The 22,414-nt window shown below is 44.3% G+C and overlaps 1 protein-coding gene across 8 annotated transcripts in view; it reads right to left on the bottom strand.

The window, feature by feature from the left end:
- LOC139280158 (growth arrest-specific protein 2-like) overlaps positions 1 to 22,414 on the bottom strand; it is a 289,936-nt gene that overhangs the window by 80,579 nt on the left and 186,943 nt on the right. For 7 of the 8 annotated variants that reach the window (XM_070899704.1, XM_070899702.1, XM_070899703.1 and 4 more), the window contains one exon: positions 14,189 to 14,296. In XM_070899704.1, the coding sequence (XP_070755805.1) occupies positions 14,189 to 14,296 (108 nt within the window). Of the gene's footprint in view, positions 1 to 6,786; positions 6,816 to 14,188; positions 14,297 to 22,414 lie in introns of those variants that run through there. The other variant, XM_070899705.1, reaches the window with a different exon arrangement.

Here is a 22,414-nt window from a genome sequence, read left to right on the forward strand (position 1 = left end):
TGGTCCGGGGGCGGGGAGCGGGTGTCGGGTCTGGTCCGGGGGCGGGGGGCGGGTGTCGGGTCTGGTCAGGGGGGGGGGGGGGGGTGGAGCAGGAGCTGGCCGTGGGAGGAGCCTTATTCACGCAGCCCCAGTGAGGCCATCGGGCCAGGGCTAGGGCCTGCGTGCTTCGGGCCCCTCCCACACAGTTCGGCGCCTGGAGCTACTGCACTTGCGTGCCCACTGTAGTGCGCATGTGCAGAGGTCCCGGCACTGTTTTCAGTGCAGGGACCTGGCTCCGCCCCCCCACAGCTCGTGCTGGCTGCGCCAAGGGCCAGAGGACCTGCAGGGAGGTGGAGAATACGGAGGATTTGTTTAGGCGCACTTTGTGGCGCGAAAAACGGGCGTCCAGGTCGGGACTGCGCTGTTCTAGGCGCGTGTGGAAACTTGGGCCCTATGTTTCTAAGGTTGAGTGGAGACCTAATAATGACATTCAAAATTATGAAGGGGTTTTATAGAGCAAGTAGGGAGAAACTGTATCCTCTAACTTGGTATCCAGAGGTCATAGATTTAAAATAATTGGCAAAAGAAATAGAAGGGAAATGAGAATTATTTTCACATAGAGGGTTGTGAAGATCTGGAACGCACTACCTGAAAAGGTGGTGGAATCAACTTCCGTGGGAACTTTCAAAAGGCATTTAGGGCATGTACTTGAAGAGGATTAATTTTCAGGGATATGGGGAAAAAGATGGGGTTTGGGACTAAATTGGACTGCTCTTTCAAACAGTCGGCACATGCACAATTGGCCGAATGACCCCCTTCTGTGCTGTAAGATTCTATGATTCTACTTTTTCTTATATTTTTTTCTGCCAATTAACAGGTAACAAAGATGACAAATCAGATGGAAGCCACTGTGTAGGATGGGCAGATGTCAGCCTATAGCTTAAATAGGAAAGCAGATGTCATATTCTAATATAAGTAGTGAAGCATCTTGTTTTTGATACTGAATGAGTAAGGCTGTACATTTTCACAGGTTTCATTTATTGCTTAAAGTCCGTGAAGTTCTTGAAAGTCAGAAAGAACCTGTGAAACTTATTAATGGTTCCTAAAATAAATGTAGATAGAATAAATTAAAATTAATGCGTGAATTTCACAGGATCTCCCTGACTTCAAGGACCCTGTGTGACAAATGCACCCCATGAAAAATGTGTAGCTGCAATGTGTACTATCTACTGGATGCACTGCAGAAAGTTACCAAGGCCTATTCGGCAGCAGCTTCCAAACCCATGACATTCATCACCTAGAAGGACAAGAGCAGCAGGTGTATGGTACACCATCACCTCCAATTTCCCCTCCAAGTCACACACCATCCTGACTTGAACGTATATTACTGTTCTTTCATTGTTGCGAAGTCAAAATCCCGAAACTCCCTACCTAACAGCACCTCACCACTCGGACTGCAGCTGTTCAAGAAGGTGGCCCAGCACCACCTTCTCAAGGGACAGTAGGGATGGAAAATAAATTGCGGCCTTGTTAGCAATCCTGAGAATTAATATTTTTTTTAAAAGATGGGGTAGAACCCAAAACTGGAAAAGCAGATGAAGCTGCAAATTTCTATTTCATATTCAAGCCAGCAATCGGTAATGTATTGTGCATTTGGGCAGTTAACAATAAAGAGATTACTATGTATAAAAGCAATTTAACTTGGGAAGAAACAAAAATCACCCTGAAGCAATTTGAGAAATTCAGAAAAGGATAATGCACTTTTATTTTGATTTAAATATATATTATCAAAACTGGGAGCAGATTTTATTTGTGATTCAATCGAGTTTTGGCACAGGCTTCTTTAGAAGAACAATGAAACATTACTTGACTGGGGCTCTGAACTTGAGTTTGTAATAAGAAAAACAGTTTTAGCAAAGCTATATCAGAGTGAATGTTACATACATTAACTTTTAATGGCTTTACCATTCCTTTAAGCACCCCGTTGGTCTTTGCACTGCTGACTCATCATGAGTCATGTCTGTGTTATCCCAGACACAAAAAGAATCTGGAAACCAAGATTAAAAGGTATTGCTATCTTACTAAAGAAGCTGAGAATACGTCAATCGCTTTCTGTTATAAATTATGTACAGGGTGTTTCAGTTTGATATTGATATGACCAAGATTGCCGGAATTGTGCTACTCCCTGCAGGCAAAACATTTTTTTTTTATATAGCTGAATCTTGGTTGTTGCCAGATTATTAAATCATCAGGTTCCACTTACTGTCAAAATAAATGACAAATTCAGCTGCTTCTTATGGATCAGTACTTGCAAAACTAATAGAAACAATTAAGCCATGCAGAACAGAATTCAAATTTACCAGAATCATGTATGCAACCTCTTGTTAGATCTTTGCATTTCTACAAAGCTGCAAAAGGTATCAGCTGGTGGTATATAAATCAGCTTTATCTACTTAACTGCTCATTAAGGGGAATGGAAGTTATAATCAATTGTGACTGATATGTGGATCTGAAATTCAGTACCACCGGTGATTTAAAACAAAAGTACATTTAAAAATATAATAAAGTAAAATTGTGTCATGAGTGTTTAAAGCTGGCTAGTGGTTGCTAAGGTGATATTTTGAGTAAGTACTTTGGCTGGCATTTTTTTTAAACATTTATTGTAAAGATCTTTCTCGCATCATTTGCAAAAAGTGTAACTAAATGATCTAAAGAACTAATTGATCTGTAGAAATTTTTTTAAAACAGTAATTTGCCGTTGGTAATGAGCGGTCTTTGTCTCTGCTGTTTGAAGCCAGTGAAAGAGATTGTCAATCCCGAAAGGGATCCTGAAACTAAAGCTTAGCATAGTGTAATATCTTCTATGTTAAAAAAAATTGATGGCAATGAATTTTTGGATACCTTTCTCCTCATAGTGTGTAGATAAGCAGCTAATTCTCTTTCAATCTTTTCTCACTCTTGGTGAGGTCTTATTCCAGCACCATTAGCTGCTTTTGGGATCTTCTCTTATACCTCTACCCCACCTTTTCCTGATCAGCCAGCATTTTAATAATATGCTAGGCCAAAAACTCTACTCTCCTTCCTCCATCTATTGGAGGTCCCAATCCTTAGGTGAGACATTAAGCTAAGTTCATGACTGGCGGTGCAGGTGGATGTTAAAGTTTCCCATGGCACTATTCAAACAGTAGAGAGAGAGCTTCTGATGTCCCAGCAAACATTCCTCCCTCAATCACCTCACCAAAAAAAAACACACTATGGCCCCAAGTTTCCACACGCGGCAAAACAGGCACTCCTCCGAGCTGGGCGCCCGTTTGTCACGCCGAAAACGGCGCCTGAAAAAAAACGCGCTATTCTCGAGCGCTTTGCAGCTCCATGTCAGCTTGGCGCCCAGGGGGCGGAGCCTACCACTCGCGCCGATTTTGTAAGTAGGAGGGGGCGGGTACCATTTAAATGAGTTTTTTTCGTGCCGGCAACCCTGCACGTGCGCGTTGGAGCGTTCGCGCACGCGCAGTGTGAAGGAAACATTGGCACTCGGCCATTTTTGTAGTTCTTTGTAGCTGTTCAATTTTTAACATTTTTTAATAAAACCACATTGCCCTTCCATGATCAGCACTGAGGCTTCTTGCAGCAGTGAGAAGGCTGCAGGAAGCCTCAGAAGTAGAGGCAGCCGTCTCCCGACGGGCCCGACCGACGGCAGGGGGGCCTCCCACCCCCTGCCATCGGGAATGGCTGCCTCAACTTCTGAGGCTTCCTGCAGCCTCCTCCCTGCCTTCCCCCCGCTGCCGTCGGTCGGGCCCTCACTGCCTCCTCCCCCCGCTGCCGTCGGTCAGGCCCTTACTGCCTCCTCCCCCCACCCTGCCGTCGGGCACGGCTGCCTCCTCCCTGCCTCCCCCCCGCTGCGGTCGGTCGGGCCCTCACTGCCTCCTTCCCCCCCTGCCATCGGGAACGGCTGCCTCTTCCCTGCCTGCCCCCCGCTGCCGTCGGTCGGGCCCTCACTGCCTCCTCCTCCCCTGCCGTCGGGAACGGCTGCCTCAACTTGTGAGGCTTCCTGCAGCCTTCTCCCTGCCTGAAGCACTTTCACACAGGTAGGAACATGGTTTATTTAATCTTTTCTTTGCTTATAAATTTTTATTCAGGTTGGAATTATTTGTATAATATTTGTATAAGTATAACTAAGGATTTATTGTAGAATGTAATGACTTCCCTTTCCCCCCCCCCCCCCCACCTCGTTCCGGACGCCTAATTTGTAACCTGCGCCTGATTTTTTAATGTGTAGACAAGGTTTTTTCAGGCCTACAAAAATCTTCACTTGCTCCATTCTACTTTAGTTTGGAGTACGTTTTCACTGTGGAAACTTTCAAATCAGGCGTCAGTGGCCGGACACGCCCCCTTTTGAAAAAAAAATTCTGTTCAAAAGTGAAACTGTTCTAACTGACTAGAACTGCAGAAAACTTAAATGTGGAGAATTCCGATTTCTAAGATACTCCGTTCTCCACCAGTTGCTCCTAAAAATCAGGAGCAAATCATGTGGAAACTTGGGGCCAATGAATGGTCATTCTGTTTATAGAACTTTCATGTGTACAAAATAGCTGTCACATCTCCCTACATAATTATATTACTCTATTTGAAAGCCCTGATTTTAACCCCACTGATGGGCAAGAAAGGGTCGAGCGAAGGGCAATATTCCCGTTAAGCTGCACAGCCACGCAGCTGTCTCGGAGATCCTGAGTCGGCCGGACACTGGCTTTTGAATGGAAAAACCGCACATGCGCGGAAATTTGCAAGGGCCAAAATAAATTAGAGGGAACACTGAAGAAGGGCTAAAAAAAATTTTAAATCTAGATCCTACCTTCAAGGTGTCACATTCTCCTACTGTCCTGGCCAAAGACATTGGGGGAGAAATTTGATCGGATAGCGCCCCTCGCGTGAGGGCGCTGAAGGGTTTGCAGCTGCAAGTGTCGACATTCGCACCGCTCGGTAAATTCAGTGCCGGTACCAGTGGTGTTAAGGAGTATCGCCCGGGAGCGGTGTGCAATACCCCCGGTATCGACACGGAAGCAAAATTTGGTTTGCGCGCCGCCCATAGTGACCCCGCCAGAGAAAGCTGGCGTGCAAAGCTGTCCCGGGGCGCTAAGGGAAAGACTGACTGCATGAGGTAAGTATGATTGATAGTAATATGTTTTTTATTTGCGATTTAACTTTATTTGGGATGAGTAATGTATAGGGAATGATTTTGTTCCAATTTTTTCTTTGCAGCGAGGCCTCTATGAAGCCGGCTCTTTAGCACGGGATATTCAGTTGCTCACCCGGCCTAGCGCCCTGAGAGAAGTGTGTAACGCTTCTCTTAGCGCTCCACTCCACTCTTCGGGGAAAAACTGAATTTTGTTGTTCCCGTCGCTAAAGATTTGCCAGCGCTAAATTTAGTATCTGCTCGATATTAGTACCTTAGGAACCCTGCAACCAAATTTCTAGCCTATTATCTCTTAACCAACACTCTGAAAAACAGATTATCTGTTCATTTGACCATTCTTCTTTTTCTTCTTAGGCAGTCCCTCGTATCGAGGATGACTTGCTTCCACACTAAAAAGGGCTGAGTTCACAGGTGTTTCAATGAAGGACCTGACATTCCAGGTCCCGAACTACATATTGAAGGGTGGAAGATGCCTGTGCCTGGATTTTTTTTAACGTGTGGTGGCCGTTGCAAACCAGCCACCATACAGGCTTGATAGAGCTCGCCTAGTTCCAGTGGTAAGGATTAACCATGACGACTGGCGACCAGCTCTGCTGCATGGACCTAGTGCGCACAGATATCGCAGTGTGGGCTGGCCCATGCTGCCCCTGGGCCCCGAACTCACGCCTCACCTGGACATTACAATGCGCAACTTGGCTGCTGCATTTCCTTACATTACAACAGTGAATGCACTACAAAAGTACTTAAGTGGCTTTGGGATGCCTTTAGGATGTGAAAGGCACTGTATAAGCACAAGTTCTTTCTTTTCTTTATTTCTTGCATACAAAAGAATAAGGCATGATGAAACTCAGAGATAGTACTTCCTCCATACTCTTTGCCAGCAGGCATACACACAACGTGGGCTTTGAAGGGAAAAGCACAATCCCAGTGCAAAAAACAGGAAATGGCTAGCACTCTCGGCAAACAAAATGTAGCCATCTGGAAAACTGTAGGCAAAGGAATTAGAAACAAAACATGATGAAGGTGTGCTCGACCAATTTTCCATTTCTTCTGTCCCCATTCTTCACCTGCATGATTGGTTGAAGTAATATCACATTGATTTTTCAAATATTACAGTTTTACTTTTACTAACTGGTGGCTTCAAAAGCTAAAAAACATGGCTAATAAAAACAGGGACATAGCAGTAGTAACTACTGATGCTGTTTTCAATGGATTCAACTTCAAATGCTGCTTTTCAAACACAATGCAGTCATGATCTATATTTTTAAATAATCTTTTAGTTTGTAATTTTCTTCATTATTACGGTGAAGGTTGATAGTACTAGGGAACAGGACCATTTCCATTTGATTCACGATGGTCCCAAGTTTCGGGTGGAGTTGCTCCTATTTTTTTGGAGCAACTAGTTTAGTTTGGAGTATCTTGGAAATCGCAATTCTCGGCATCTAGTTTGCTCCAGTTCTAGTGAGTTAGTTTAGTTTTGTTTTTGTTCAGTTTTTTTTCAAAAGGGTTGTTACCAGCCACTTGCCTATTTTGCAAGTTTAAGCACCGAAAAGTTACTCCAAACTAACTTAGAATGGAGTGTCGACTTTTGTATACTCAGAAAAACCTTCTGTACACTTTAGAATTAGGCGCAGGTAAGCCAGAGCTAGGGGGGGGAAGGGAAATTAAGGGGAAGTTAGGGGATTTTCCAAAGCATTAAACACTTCAATTTTAAAAATAAAGAACAATCATCAATAATAAATGATAAATAAATCAATAAATCAATAAATAAAAAATAAAAAATCATTCAATAAATCAATAAATAAAAAGTTCCTACTTCATCTACCCGTTCGGGAGCACCGGGAGCCCGACCAGGGCTAGGGGCTGCGTGCTGCAGGTTGGAAACAGCACTCTGCCCACTCCAAGAGCCCATTCAGCTAGGGCTAGGGGCTGCATACTTCGGGCCCCTCCCACACAGCCAGCAGCACACGCACACAGAATCTGGGGGCCAGGAGCTACTGCGCACGCGCGCAGACTCCACCCCGCACACGCGCAGCTGCCAGCTCTCTTTTTGGCAGAGGGCTGTAGCTCCGCCCCCCCCCCCCTGCTGTTGTGCTGCGTCACGCTGACTGCTGAACAGTCCTGCTGCACTCGGAGAATCGTGAGGTAAGTTTTTGGCGCACTTTTCATTCCACAAAATAGGCGGGCCTCTCGGAAGTGCACCGTTCTAACGGATATCGGAAACTTGGGCCCATACAGTCTACATAAAGCACTCCCAGATTAAGCATTGTATGGTTAGATAGAGACTAAAGCTCATTGTAACCATAGCAACATTTTAAAATTCCTACTGCATCAATGTAGCATTTTTCCATTTTGCACACCTCCTGGTAAGGTAATGTAACTGAGTGCCAAATTAAGACTAGCTTGTACTAGGAACTGGTTTGAGTATGCCAAGGCGTATAATCCTTTGCAACCAACCAGTAAAGGAGATTAGAATCCCTCAAAGCTTGGTTCGATTTGAACCAACCCCCAGAGGTAAAAAGGCAATTCCTATCTTACTGCATCATCCAGTCCCTTGCATTGGCCTATCTTAATAAGTAATTCTTAATTAGACCAGTGAATCTATCCTTGGTCCCCTCCTTGTTCTCATCTATATGTTGCCCCTTGGCAAAATCATCCAAAAACACAGTGGCAGTTTCCACATGTACGCTGATGACACCCCGCTCTATGTCACTAACTCTTCTCTCGACCCCTCCACGGTCTCTAAATTGTCAGACTGCTTATCTGATGAGCAGAAATTTTCTCCAATTGAATATTGGGAAGACCGAAGCTATTGTTTTCGATCCCCACCACAAACTCTGCTCCCAAGCCACTGACACCATTCCTCTCCCCAACTTCTGTCTGAGGCTGAACCAGACTGGTCGCAATCTTGGTGTCATATTTGACCCTGAAATGCCCTTTTGACCACATAGCCGCAGCATAACTAAGACTGCCTATTTCCACCTCTGTAACATCTCCGCCCTTGCCACAGCTCATCCGTTGCTGAATCCCTCATACAGGCCTCTGTAACTTCTAGACATGGCTATTCCAACGCACTCCTGGTTGCCCTCCCACATTCTACCCTACGTAAATTAGAGATGATCCAAAACTCAGCTGCCCGTGTCCTAACTCACACCAAATCTTGCTCACTCATCACCCGTGTACTCGCTGACCTACTTTGGCCTCTGGTTAAGCAACGTCTCGATTTCAAAATTCTTATGTGTTATGTGTGCATCACCTTGTAACCACCATTCTATCGCCACCAGAGGGTGCATCTGTTGGAGTCCCAAGAGATCCCAGCATCCCCTGGGAGCACTGCATATAAGCAGGCCTCCCATGCTGTGCGGGTACACTGGAGTCAGAATAAAGAGACTAAGGTCACACTTACTCAAGTCTACAGTACTCAGTCACATTGCTTTATTTGAGACATAACAACTGGTGACAAGTAATAGATAACGAACCATCACACGAAAATGCAGAGAACTGTTGGTATCCTGGAGAAACTCTCAGAACGTGATGATTGGGAAGCATTCGTGGAGCGACTCGACCAATATTTCATGGCCAACGAGCTGGAAGGGAATGAGAACGCTGCCAAACAAAGGGCGATCCTCCTCACTGTCTGCGGGGCAACAACCTATGGCCTCATGGAGAATCTTCTTGCTCCGGTGAAACCAACAACCAAATCGTATGAAGAACTGTGTACGCTGGTCCGGGAGCACCTAAATCGGAAGATACCTTCTGATGGTAAGGTATCGATTTTATACATGTCAACGGTCTGAAGGCAAGGAAGTGGCGAGCTACGTCACCGAACTAAGGCGCCTTGCAGGACATTGTGAATTCGATGGATTCCTGTAGCAAATGCTAAGAGACTTTTTTGTGCTTGGCATTGGCCATGAGATTATCCTTTGCAAACTATTGACTGTTGAAACACCAAACCTGAGCAAAGCCATAACGGTAGCCCAGGCATTTATATCCACTAGCGATAACATCAAACAAATTTCGCAGCATAAAGAAACATCGGCAAGTACTGTGCACAAAGTAACGTCGTTTTCAGGCAGGAATGCATATGGCAGAATGTACACGCCTGCAGCTGCACGACCTCAGATGACTCAGAGTCCACCATCAAGTGTGAATGCAAGGCAATTAACACCTTGTTGGTGCTGCGGAGGTGATCATCGAGCTCAGCAATGCCGCTTCAAACACTATGCGTGCAAAGGTTGTGGAACAATGGGACACCTCCAGCGAATGTGCAGACGAGCTGCAAACCCTGCAAACCACCACGTTGCAGAGGAAGACCGATCCATGGCGGATCAAACCGAACTAGAGACTCGAACCGAGGAAGCAGAAATGTACGGGGTACACACCTTCACCACGAAATGTCCACCGATCGTGTTAAAAGTTGAACTGAACGGAATTCCAGTATCCATGGAATTGGACACAGGTGCGAGTCAGTCTATCATGAGCAAAAAGACCTTTGAGAGGCTGTGGTGCAACAAGGTACAAAGACCCAAGCTGAGCCCTATTCATACCAAGCTGAGAACTTACACTAAAGAGCTGATCCCCGTAATTGGCAGTGCAGCAGTAAAAGTCTCCTATGATGGAGCGGTGCACGAACAACAACTATGGACTGTACCAGGAGATGGCCCCACACTGTTTGGCAGAAGCTGACTGGGAAAAATCCACTGGAACTGGGACGACATCCAACCGCTTTCGTCTGTCAACGACGCCTCATGTGCCCAGGTTTTGAGCAAGTTCCCGTCGTTGTTTGAGCCAGGCATCCGAAATTTCCCTGGGGCAAAGGTGCAGATACACTTGGTTCCCGGTACACGACCCATCCACCTCAAGGCACGTGCGGTGCCATACATGATGCGAGAGAAAGTGGAGATCGAGTTGGACAGGCTGCAACGAGAGGCCATCATCGCGCCAGCTGAGTTCAACGAGTGGGCCAGTCCGATTGTTCCGGTTATCAAGGGCGATGGCATGCTCAGAATTTGTGGGGACTATAAAGTAACGATTAACTGTTTTTTGCTGCAGGACCAGTACCTGCTACTGAAGGCAGACGACCTATTTGCGACACTGGCAGGAGGGAAGACGTTCACCAAGTTGGACCTGACCTCGGCCTACATGATGCAGGAGCTGGCGGAATCTTCGAAAGGCTTCACTTGTATCAACACGCACAAAGGTCTGTTCATCTACAATAGATGCCCGTTTGGGATTCGATCGGCCGCGGCTATTTTTCAAAGGAACTTGGAGAGTCTGCTAAAGTCGGTTACGCACACCGTGGTTTTCCAGGACGACATATTGATCACAGGTCGGGACACAGGTCGAACAATTGCGGAACCTGGAAGAGGTTCTAAATCGGCTAGATCGTGTGGGGCTCAGGTTGAAATGCTCAAAGTGTGTTTTCCTGGCACCAGAGGTCGAGTTCTTAGGGAGAAGAATCGCGGCAGACGGCATCAGACCCACCAACGCCAAGACGGAGGCCATCAAGTACGCACCGAGACCACAGAACGTGATGGAGCTGCGGTCGTTCCTGGGACTCCTCAATTATTTTGGTAATTTCCTACCCAGGTTAAGCACCTTGCTAGAATCTCTAATTGTGTTGCTACGCAAGGGAGATGACTGGGTATGGGGGAAATCACAAGAGACTGCTTTTGAGAAAGCCAGAAATCTGTTATGTTTCAACAAACTGATTGTTCTGTATGACCCATGTAAACGTTTAGTGCTAGCTTGCGATGCGTCTTCGTACGGGGTCGGGTGTATGTTACAACAAGCAAACGAATCGGGAACATTGCAACCGGTCGCTTATGCATCCACGAGTTTGTGCAAGGCCGAAAGGGCCGACAGCATGATTGAAAAAGAAGCTCAGGATTCGTTTACGGGGTGAAAAAAATGCACCATTATCTATTTGGACTTAAGTTCGAGTTAGAAACTTACCATAAGCCGCTCATATCGCTATTCTCAGAGAGCAAAGGTATTAATACCAATGCCTCTGCTCGCATCCAAAGATGGGGGCTCATGCTGTCTGCATATAACTATGTAATTCGCCACAGGCCAGGCACAGAGAACGACGCTGATGCTCTCAGTCGGCTACCATTCCTCAGCACCGGGGAGGAAATGGCACAGCCTGCAGACTTACTCTTCGTGATGGATGCATTTGAAAACAAAAAGTCACCCGTTACGGCACGCCAGATCAGGACTTGGACCAGCCAGGATCCTTTACTGTCCCTTGTAAAAAAATATGTCCTCCATGGGAGCTGGTCTAGCGTCCCAGAGGAAATGCATGAAGAGATCAAGCCGTTCCAGCGGCGCAAAGACGAAATGTCCATACAGGCGGACTGTCTTTTGTGGGATAATCGCATGGTTTTGCCTAAGAGAGGCAGGGAAACGTTCATACTCGACCTACACAGTACTCACCCAGGCATAGTAATGATGAAAGCTATAGCCAGATCCCATATGTGGTGGCCCAGCATCGACTCAGATTTGGAGTCTTGCGTGCACCAATGCAACACTTGCTCTCAACTGAGGAATGCACCCAGAGAGGCACCACTAAGTTTGTGGTCATGGCCCTCCAAACCATGGTCTAGGATCCACGTTGACTTCGCTGGCTCTAGGCAAAATGTTTTTGGTTGCTGTTTATGCTTATTCAAAATGGATTGAGTCTGTAATAATGTCTGTAAGCACGTCCACTGCCACCATCGAAAGCCTATGAGCCATGTTTGCCACGCACGGCCTGTCTGATGTCCTTGTCAGTGACAATAGGCCATGCTTCACCAGCGCTGAATTCAAGGAATTCATGACCCGCAATGGGATCAAGCACGTCACATCTGCCCTGTTCAAGCCCGCACCTATCAGCCAGGCAGAACGGGCAGTCCAAACCATCAAGCAAAGCTTGAAACGCATGTCGGAAGGCTCCCTGCAGACCCGCCTGTCCCGCGTCCTGCTCAGCTACCGCGCAAGACCTCAATCGCTCACCGGGGTTCTTCCTACCGAACTGCTCATGAAAAGGGCACTCTGAATGGTGACAGATTAGGAAAAGGGAAGGTGCAACGAGACCTGGGTGTCATGGTACATCAGTCATTGAAGGTTGGCATGCAGGTACAGCAGGCGGTTAAGAAAGCAAATGGCATGTTGGCCTTCATAGTGAGGGGATTTGAGTACAGGGGCAGGGAGGTGTTGCTACAGTTGTACAGGGCCTTGGTGAGGCCACACCTGGAGTATTGTGTACAGTTTTGGTCTCCTAACTTGAGGAAGGACATTCTTGCTATTGAGGGAGTGCAGTGAAGATTCACCAGACTGATTCCCGGGATGGTGGGACTGACCTATCAAGAAAGACTGGATCAACTGGGCTTGTATTCACTGGAGTTCAGAAGAATGAGAGGGGACCTCATGGAAACGTTTAAAATTCTGACGGGTTTAGACAGGTTAGATGCAGGAAGAATGTTCCCAATGTTGGGGAAATCCAGAACCAGGGGTCACAGTCTGAGGATAAGGGGTAAGCCATTTGGGACCGAGATGAGGAGAAACTTCTTCACCCAGAGAGTGGTGAACCTGTGGAATTCTCTACCACAGAAAGTAGTTGAGGCCAATTCACTAAATATATTCAAAAGGGAGTTAGATGAAGTCCTTACTACTCGGGGGATCAAGGGTTATGGCGAGAAAGCAGGAAGGGGGTACTGAAGTTTCATGTTCAGCCATGAACTCATTGAATGGCGGTGCAGGCTAGAAGGGCTGAATGGCCTGCTCCTGCACCTATTTTCTATGTTTCTATGTTTCTAAAACAAGGCTCTCTCTAGTCTACCCTGATCTCCATGATCATGTCGAGGGCAGGCGGCATCAACAAAGCATGTACCATGATCGCACAAATTTGTCACATGACATTGAAGTCAATGACCCTGCATTTGTACTCAACTATGGACATGGTCACAAATGGCTTGCTGGCACTGTCATAGCCAAAGAAGTGAGCAGAGTGTTTGAGGTCAAAATTGCAAATGGACTAACTTGCAGAAAGTATTTGGACCAAATCAAACTGCGATTCAGACAGCCGCGAGCAACTTGAAGAGGACACCACCAACTTCGACCCTCCCTTGCACACACAAGTGGCAACCGACATCACGGTTGACCATGAAGCTGAACCCATCATCCCCAGCAGCCCAGCTGCGCAGCAGTCCAGCGAAAGCCCAACCAACTCACCCGCATCTGTGTTTGTACTGAGACGATCGACTAGGGAGCGGAAAGCCCCAGATCGTCTCACCCAGTGTACTATTGACTTGGGGGGGGGGGGGGAGCGTTGTTATGTATTCAACACCTTGTAACCACTATTCTACCTCCACCAGCGGGCGCATCTGTTGGAGTCCCAAGGGATCCCAGCATCCCTTGGGAGCACTGCATATAAGCAGGTCTCCCATGCTGTGCGGGCACTCTGGAGTCTGAATAAAGAGACTAAGGTCACACTTACTCAAGTCTACAGTACTCAGTCACATTGCTTTATTTGAGACATAACATTATCCATGTTTTCAAATCCCTCCATGGCCTCACACCTCCCTATCGCTGTAATCTCCTCCAGTCCCATAACCCCCCAGAGATGTCTGTGCTCCTCTAATTCTGCCCTCTTGAGCATCCCTGGTTATAATCACTCAACCATTGGTGACAGTGCCTTCTGTTGCCCAGGCTCTAAGCTCTGGAATTCCCTGCCTAAACCTCTCCGCCTCTCTTTCCTCCTTCAAAAAGCTCCTTAAAACCTATCTCTTTGACCAAGCCTGCCCTAATTTCTCCTTCTGCGGCTCGTTGTCAAACGTTTTATCTCATAATACTCCTATGAAGCACCTTGGCAGGTTTCATTATGTTAAATGCACTATATAAACACAAGTTGTTGTTGTTGTTGATTCTCGCCATCATTCATTGCAAACTGAAAATATGTTGTTTTCCCTAACACTGTCTGTTTTTACAAATACACAAGGTATTATATTAAATGGATCTTTTTATACAAAAATCTTTTACCCGAATGAATAGGATCTTTTCTCCAACACGATATCGCCCTTGGGAGAGACGCTCCACAGAAAATTTGTGTGGACATTTGCAGGGGGGATCCTCTGAAATTTGTTTCACCTACAGAAGGAGCATAAAAAATATCAAAATTCATATCTTATGGAAGCAATCGTTTCCCCCAACAATGAGTCATAAAAAATTCAAGCATTTAAAAAAAATCCTTCCTTGTCCTCTACAAATAAATGGCCATGAAATTGCAGTCAACAGCATAGCTAAGACCTACACAGCCGACCTCTAAACGAAATCCCCACTTACCTGGTGCGAAGCACCAAGCGAAAACTTGCTTTGAAACACTGTGGGTTGTGCGCAGCTAGTGGTCCATGGATCCCAGGGGTGCACTGTTGTGCGTAAGCGTACCTGGGATCATGTGGGCAGTGCTCCTTTCACTCAGGAAATATTTCAACTCAACATCAAAGAACTTGTAAATTAAACAGTGTGATACTAATTATAGTTATTTGCAAGTACAGTACAGGGCTTTACAAAGCACAGAGAATACTTTGGAGAAAGTACAGTTATTTACTGAAAGACGCTGCAAGATTGAAAAAAAAGATTCAAACGATCTCATCCCTTAAACTGAGCCTTTACAGCTGCCTGGTATGTTCTTTTACGTGTTCCTTTTTAATTATTATACAAGTTTTTAATTCCTCGCCACCCCACCCCCACCTCCCCTTATGCTGTGCAGACAAGCTCCTGCGTCTGTTTGCACCAGCCATAAAATTTCCCAGTGTAAATGATGCGCAGTTGGTGGGCAATTAGCCCAATGTTTCACCAGCAATGAGAATCTGAATGTCACAGCGAATCACCTTTCAATTTAGAACTTGACAGATCATAAGTTCGGGATTTAACGCATGCTTTCAAAGGCAAAATGTTGCAAATTCAGGGCCAAAATATCATAAAAATGCTCTTGAATTTTTACTACAAATATCAGACTAACTGGGGTCTATAACTGACTAATCAATGCTCACTCCTTATTTAGAATTTTGGAGTCACCTTTACTCTCCACCCCTTCCCCAGTATATACAGCCCATGATGGTTCTTTTAAAGTTGCTAAATATTAACCAGGTCTTGCCTATTGCTTTATTCATCTCCTTGAGAATTCTGAGGCATAATGTTTCTGGTCCAACTACCCTGCAGATATATGGAGTGAAATTTCTCTATTTATCCATAATTAACAATTTGCAAAAAAAATTGCTTTCTCAGGAATCACACATTTTAAAGCTATACATTCCTGTGATTTCACTACTAAGTTGCTAGTTACAGAGGAAAAGCAGATTCTCCCATTTTTGTTAGGAAGGAATTTCACTAGAAAAAAATCTGAGTTTATGCATACCACATGTTCCACTGACGTGAGTTTTTTTTACAGGTTCCTTGCCCAGTTTGACTGTCGTCACCCAACACTCACAAATGTGCATATCCAGTAGGAAGTCACTCAACAGTAATCAAAGGTAGGAATATTTGCCAGTTCTTTTCAAAACTTAGTCCAGGGATGCTCTGATCAGCCTTGGAGCTGCCTGAGATCACCTAACACAACGCAAACCATATGAAGCATTTAGCCACTGAGTAACTGGGGATCTTGATTTATGAGGAAATGCCTGCAAGTTATCTGTCACATTGCAGTCATTTTCAAGAAGTTGCTAACATTTCAGTCCAATTGTTTTTAAGGGAATTTTAGCATCCAATTCTATTTACTTCTTGAAGTAACCCTTCATGCAAACTATTGTGTAGTTTTTTAAAATTTTATTGCACTAAGTTAATTGATTATGAACTATGAACTAATTGTAAACATTCCAACATCAACATGAAACTCTGGATTTTGATGTTCTATTTGGCTTCAAGCTAAGTAATATGGAAGCAAATGAATTTTGAGCCTTTAAGTTGATAACAGAGGAAGCAATGCATTCCAAAAATCACATAGCTCAGTCATCATTTTCTGGCATTTGATTCTGTCACCTAATTACGCATTTAATTTTAATGCAATGTTGAGTTACATCATCTAATTTTCCAGTTCTCATGCTTCGCGAATAATCCAACCAATACAAGACAATTTTGCCAGCCACATGTTAATATCGGACGATTATGTGACAACTTAGTTCCTGGAGAATTGGTCATGGACTATGGGCCGAAAAGAACGATGTGCGTATTCACCCGAAGAGGCCTCACAAATGCTGGTTCTTGGCGCCGATGCGCATGCGCCAAGAACCAGCTTTTCCAATCTCTTTTGACAGATCGCACGCACCCCCACAGGAAGGACATCCGCGGGGCAGAGATTGGGCTATTTGCCCAACTCTTGCCCAGCGAATGTCCTTCAAACTCTTACTCCTGGTAAAAGCAGGCATATAGCATACTTTTACCAGCGTAAGAGTTTTAAAACATATAAAAATTAAATTTACCACTCATTTTTATATTAAAAACTCTGTCCATTGAGGCAAGTTTATTTTTAACTCTATTAAAACACATTCAAAAAATTTCAAAAACATATTTTTTTCTAAAACATGTAATTACATTCAATTTCAATTAATTTTAAATATGTGAGGTGTTTTTCAAAAAATTTATTGTGTTATGGTCTTGTTTTAGGAGGTATTCTCATTGATAGTAATGGAAGCTCGTAAAAAGAGTTCCCATTATTATCAATGAGAATACTACAGTGATTGGTGGTCCAGACCCACGTGATCTCAGGATATGAATACATACCTGGAAGACATGTTCCCGTACGATGCACAGTGAATGGAGGCCTCCGACCAGAATCCTACGTACCTTCGGGACCACCAGGTACTTTCATTAAAAAAGTTCGGGTTAAAAAAGGCATTCGTCCGAAGGAAGCCTCCGACCGCAATTTTCCCCCAATATGTACATGGTTTCAAAGGCATTTATTTAACCTGGAGGCTTGTGCCACATGGCTGTTTTTTGTTTGTATCAGGAATGTAAAAGCTTGCCATTAAAATGAGCACTATCTCTTGAAGTAGCTGCACATTAGACTAAAACTACAACAACGGTTAGATCACGACTTTACTTACCTCAGTGGGTCTGGCCCAGTCGATGTCGGTGGTGGGTCCCGACCCTGCTGCTGGCTCCTTCCCGCTCTGTGAAATGACTTTCCATTGATAGGGCTTGTTACGTCCACCCAGCACGTTTCCCGAGTTAATTAGAAGAAGCCGGTCTGGTGACATCATTTCATGTAGCGTCATCAGCCAGCTTCCTTAAAGGGACCATGGCCAACTTTATTTTGACATTTGTGCTGTCAGTGTTCTACAGCACTGAAGTGCTGCAAACACTGACAATCACTGCACAGAGGTGCAGGGCCACACCCAGGCTCTCCCATGCCTCCCTCCATATGCCTGGTTGTACATTGCACAGGAAGGCACAAGCAGGGATGTCATCAGGAGGACCTGGGTGCATGGTGCAAACCTTTCAATGATCTCATTTGATCAGGAAATGTTAGTACAAAGTCACACTCACCTTCATCCTGCTGTGCCTCTCATTACATCACCAACACTCTGCTTTCCCTACCCTACCCCTGCACATCCTTACTCACACCAACTTAACTTGCACCTCCACCCAGCCCCCTCTATCTATATTATCACATTCCCATCTCACAAGCCACACCTCACACTCACCCTCATCCTAGTGCAATCATATCAACTAACAACACACAAGAGTAGTCACTTGGGTGCTTTATCCAAAGTTCAAGTAAAGTTTCTGTTACTGTGCTGTCAAATATTGAAACCTTTATTTTTAACACTTTGCGTTCTTGGACAGATTTGTGTGCACCTGTGAAAGTAACTTAGTGAGTTACAGTGAATGGTGAGACATAACAGTACCCTCAATGGTGGTGCGTGTGAAACAAATAGCTTGGACATTGTAGGGATGCTTTATGATGTTGGTGTGGGGTGCCAACCTGATGCATGCGGCAGTCAGGGTGTACAGCATCATGTCAAGTGGCCTCCCGGGCAGTAATATGCTTGGGTGCTGATGCCCTTTGTCCTGTGTCATATCAGGTGATTGCGGAAAAGGTTGGTGTTGTTGGTGCTGCTGGTGTGCTTGGTGCTGCTAGTGATCATGGTCAGATACTGAGGATCAAGATGAGACAGAACCCATGTTGATGGAATAGATGGCAGGTGCAGTACAGATGACAGAAGCATTCTGTCAATGGTGAGAGAGTTCTTCCAGAGATATGATACTGGATGGAAAGTAGTAAGTGGAAAGCCTGCAGAATCTGTGCTGGAAAAGGACTGAGAAACAGCTTGTGGCAGAAGAAAGAGAAGATCTGTCACATGGGAGCTTTTATTGTACATTGAAACTGTCAAAGAATCAGCTGGAGCAATGGCCACTGAATGCCAGCCTCAGGTTGACAACCGTGGTTCCCTGAACAGGGTTGTTCCCATGGCCATGAAGTTAAAGTGAAAAGGTAAGTAAAAAAAGGCTGCTGATGATCTGTCAACAAGGCAATAATGAGTTTAATTGGGTCGCCCACCACTGCCTGTCGGATCTGCTCAGCGCTGACAGACCCGACATTAGGAAAGGTGCGTGGCAGTGACGATCCGACCCGCTGTCAAAAAAAATCCACTTTCCCACCTGACCTTCCATCGATCCTGCCCACTGACCCCTGGAAAAATGCCCCCTCACAGTGCCTGACACTAAATTTTTCGCAAAGCACTAGTTTCTTGTTGTGTATCTGTAAAGCATGCACTCCCATGTTCCGCCACCAGGGAGCTCATCCCCTGAAGTCCCAAGGGATCCAAGCATCCCTTGGGAGCACTGTATATAAGCCGGCCCCTAAGGCCTGTTCCTATCTCTGGAGTGTCTTATTAAAGACTGAGGTCACTGTTACTTTAACCTCCCTGTGTGCCGCCTCATCTGTGTTAGGAACACAATATTTCTCTCAGGAGTTTATGTGTGGAAGGGAATGGTGTGAAGAAATTGGAATTCTGTGAAGCATACATGGGCCACATGCACACAGCTTAAAGCTCATGTACATTGTAACTTAACACCCATAAAGCAGATCTGACATTGCTGCCTTTGCTGCACAAAAGAGGCTGTCACTGAGTTATGCCAGCTAGCCTGCAGACTATGGTCCGGAACTTGCGGTCAGTGTCAAACGCACAGTGCTCACCGCTCATTACCCTTAAGCTGCCCACAGATTTTTTTTTGTAGGCTTTTGAACGGCAATTTAGTGTCATTGGGCATCTGAAGCAGTGTGGTGCCCTCTACAGGGGATCTGGGACCTGTGGGAACAGTGCAAGTAACAGCGTGTCTTTGTAACCAATCAGATTTAAGAATCCTCACTGAGGCACGCAGAGTCTAAACCAGGAAGTATAAGTTGGAATATTTAATACAATGTAAAATCATGTACAGAATGCAAAATAAAACAAGGGGAAAATATGGGGTTAGGGGAGAGATAAAAGAGACAGAAAGAAAAAGTTAAAAAAACATTTGTTTATTTTAATTCTTTTTAAATATCCAACAATGATAAGGAATGAGACTTCACACTTGTAAAAATTAATTTTCAGTGCCAGAGAAGTGTTGGTAGTAATTAAGACTTTTCACACTGTTAAAAATTCACTTCCACTTGAATGGACAAGCCCTAACCTTGTCCGGCATGTTTAGTGGGTAAGTACAGCAACTTCACGCCTTTACCTGTATTTCAATGCCGAGTCTATTGGCGAGGTATCAGTGTAGCGAAGCTTCTGGAGGAGCTGGGTAAATCAGACAGCAAACTCTGTATTTCTACGTTTTACTGTGCATGTGCGGACGTCAGAAGTTGCTGTCCGATTTAAGCGCCGATAACCTCACCGTTATTTTTACCACAAAATCGAGGCCAATGTCTCAGACAGCTCTTTCTGTAGTTGGGATAGTTAACAGTGCATTAAGCTTTAATACTACTGGATCCTTCAAAGCCAATTTAAATTTCTTTCATTTTTAATTATTCTTTATCATAATAGGTTCCTAAGTTTCAAAGGAGATCTTTAATTCTGTCATATTTGAGCAAAGTGAACAATGTGAAGAATTTAGAGTAAACACAGCTCAAAAAATGCTGAAAGAGAGACAGCGGTTTGTCTTTCTTAAGCTTTAGTTTATATAACAAATGTAATCTTTAGCCATTACTTGGCTAAAAATTCACTTTGGAAAATTTCATGTAAAATAGTAAATGTAGAAATCAAAGGGAGCACATGTTGGAGGTCAGGTTCGAAGAATGAGTACTGAAATAGTGATACATGAACTTTGCCAATCAGAATTGCTAATATATTAAATCCAACCAATCATGCACATCATAGAACTATAGAGAGGCACAGGGTATTGGTAATGTATAAAATTGTTGATGAACACTGTAATATTAGGAGGTATTTTATAAGTACTGTATATAGAAACTGCTATAATTTGGCAATCTCTACAGTACAACAGTGACTACACTTTAAAAGTACGTCATTGGCTGTAAAGCGCTTTAGGATGTCCTGAGGTTGTGAAAGGCACTATATAAATGCAAGTTCTTTCTTTGTGTTAGGAGAAATCTCAAACTGTAACAACCGACACCCTATATATTATCATTTCAAGGACAATGAGCATAGGGAACATATGAAGTTATTAAATAACACAAAAGTAAAATACTGCGGATGCTGGAATCTGGAATAAAAACAGAAAATGCTGGAAATCTCAGCGGGTCAGGCAGCATCTGTGGAGAGGAAGCAGAGTTAACGTTTCAGGACTGGAGAGTGTTCAAAAAGAACAAATTCTTAACAAGCACTGAAAGGGGGAAGGGAAGAAAGAACATATTGCCCAAAAATAAAATTGAGATAACCAAGCATAATTATAAGTCATGCTGTGACATCCCATGATAAATCTTGCAACTTTTAAAACCTCCCATAAAGATGGTAATTTTGTCCAGCAACAGTATGATTTTTTTTGCAAGCATCTGAGTCAGGGTATGGTTAAGAAATTATCAACAGATTGTATGTAAAATATGATAGGAAAATGAATCTTAGATTTTGAAGGAATACATAGAACAGTTTATGTGTTTAACTCTTATTAAAGAATGTGGAGCAGGCTGAGAAAGCCCATAAAGTCAAACCTGTAGAAACAAACACATTCTGAGAGGCAGAGATAACACATTCAAAGAAGCCAGGAGGGGTGCCAAATGCTCGAGAAGATGAAGGGATCAGCTCACACAGCAGGCCGTCTGATGTTAAACCAATGTTTAACTGAACTAAATTCCCGTCTTTCATGTTAACAAATGTGTTAACAAATGATGCTGTGCTGAGACCGAACTAAAATTTCTGTCTTTCATGTTAACAAATGTTTCTGTGCTTTGTGAACTAAATGCTTCCTATGCTGTAACAAATTTGTCTCTGCCTTACATCTGTGTTATTTGTGGCAGTTAAATCACTGTCACTTCAAAAGATCCGTTATAGACCAGCCCACTAGGATTCTGTATAAAAGACCATGAGACCTTTGTATTTTTGAAGATTCTGTCTTGGGCAACTAAGAACAGACCTTGCCCTGCATGCCGGAATAAAATCGTTTCGAACCTATCTCTTTGAGTCTGTCATACATTGAGAGCATCGATCCATTATTTCAGTGGATCCGCTAGGGAGAAAGGGAGATTTCTCCTCAACAAGGACTTTTAAACAGCCACATAGGTCAGGTCCTGGTAGATCAGCAGATTTTCGAAGCATTGATCCTGCCACCCAACCTGCAGACTTTTACTTTTTTTTAAACTTGTATCACAGAAATTGCAATTTTGTCAAGGGTTTTCAGGTGGTCCAGCACTCAGGATATCAGCAGCAGCAAGAACTTGGGGCAGTAGTGGAAAGATATACTGTCAGTCACATCTGGCCTGTCAGATTAGGTTATGCACGAGAAGTTGGATGTGTCATTTTTCAAATGTTATCTTGACCTAACCTGTGATTTTCATCAAGCTTACCTGTGAAAATCACAGTCTTCCTGTTGATTTGGTAAGAGTGACTGTTCAGAGAATGACACAGGTACTTTACTGTGCTCACCACCACCAACCCCGACCCCCCGCTCCACCCACATCTCAGTTTAAAAATTTCACAAATCTGCCTGCACCTTTCGTACCCAAATAGTTTGAGAGTTTTACTTTCTCAACTTATAATTTTTCCATTCCTTTTAAGTGAAACATATGGTTTTACTAATACATTTTTCTGTTGGAGCTCAGAAACCTCA

The sequence above is a fragment of the Pristiophorus japonicus genome, chromosome 14, assembly GCF_044704955.1.
Source record: "Pristiophorus japonicus isolate sPriJap1 chromosome 14, sPriJap1.hap1, whole genome shotgun sequence".
Classification (NCBI taxonomy): Eukaryota; Metazoa; Chordata; class Chondrichthyes; family Pristiophoridae; genus Pristiophorus; species Pristiophorus japonicus.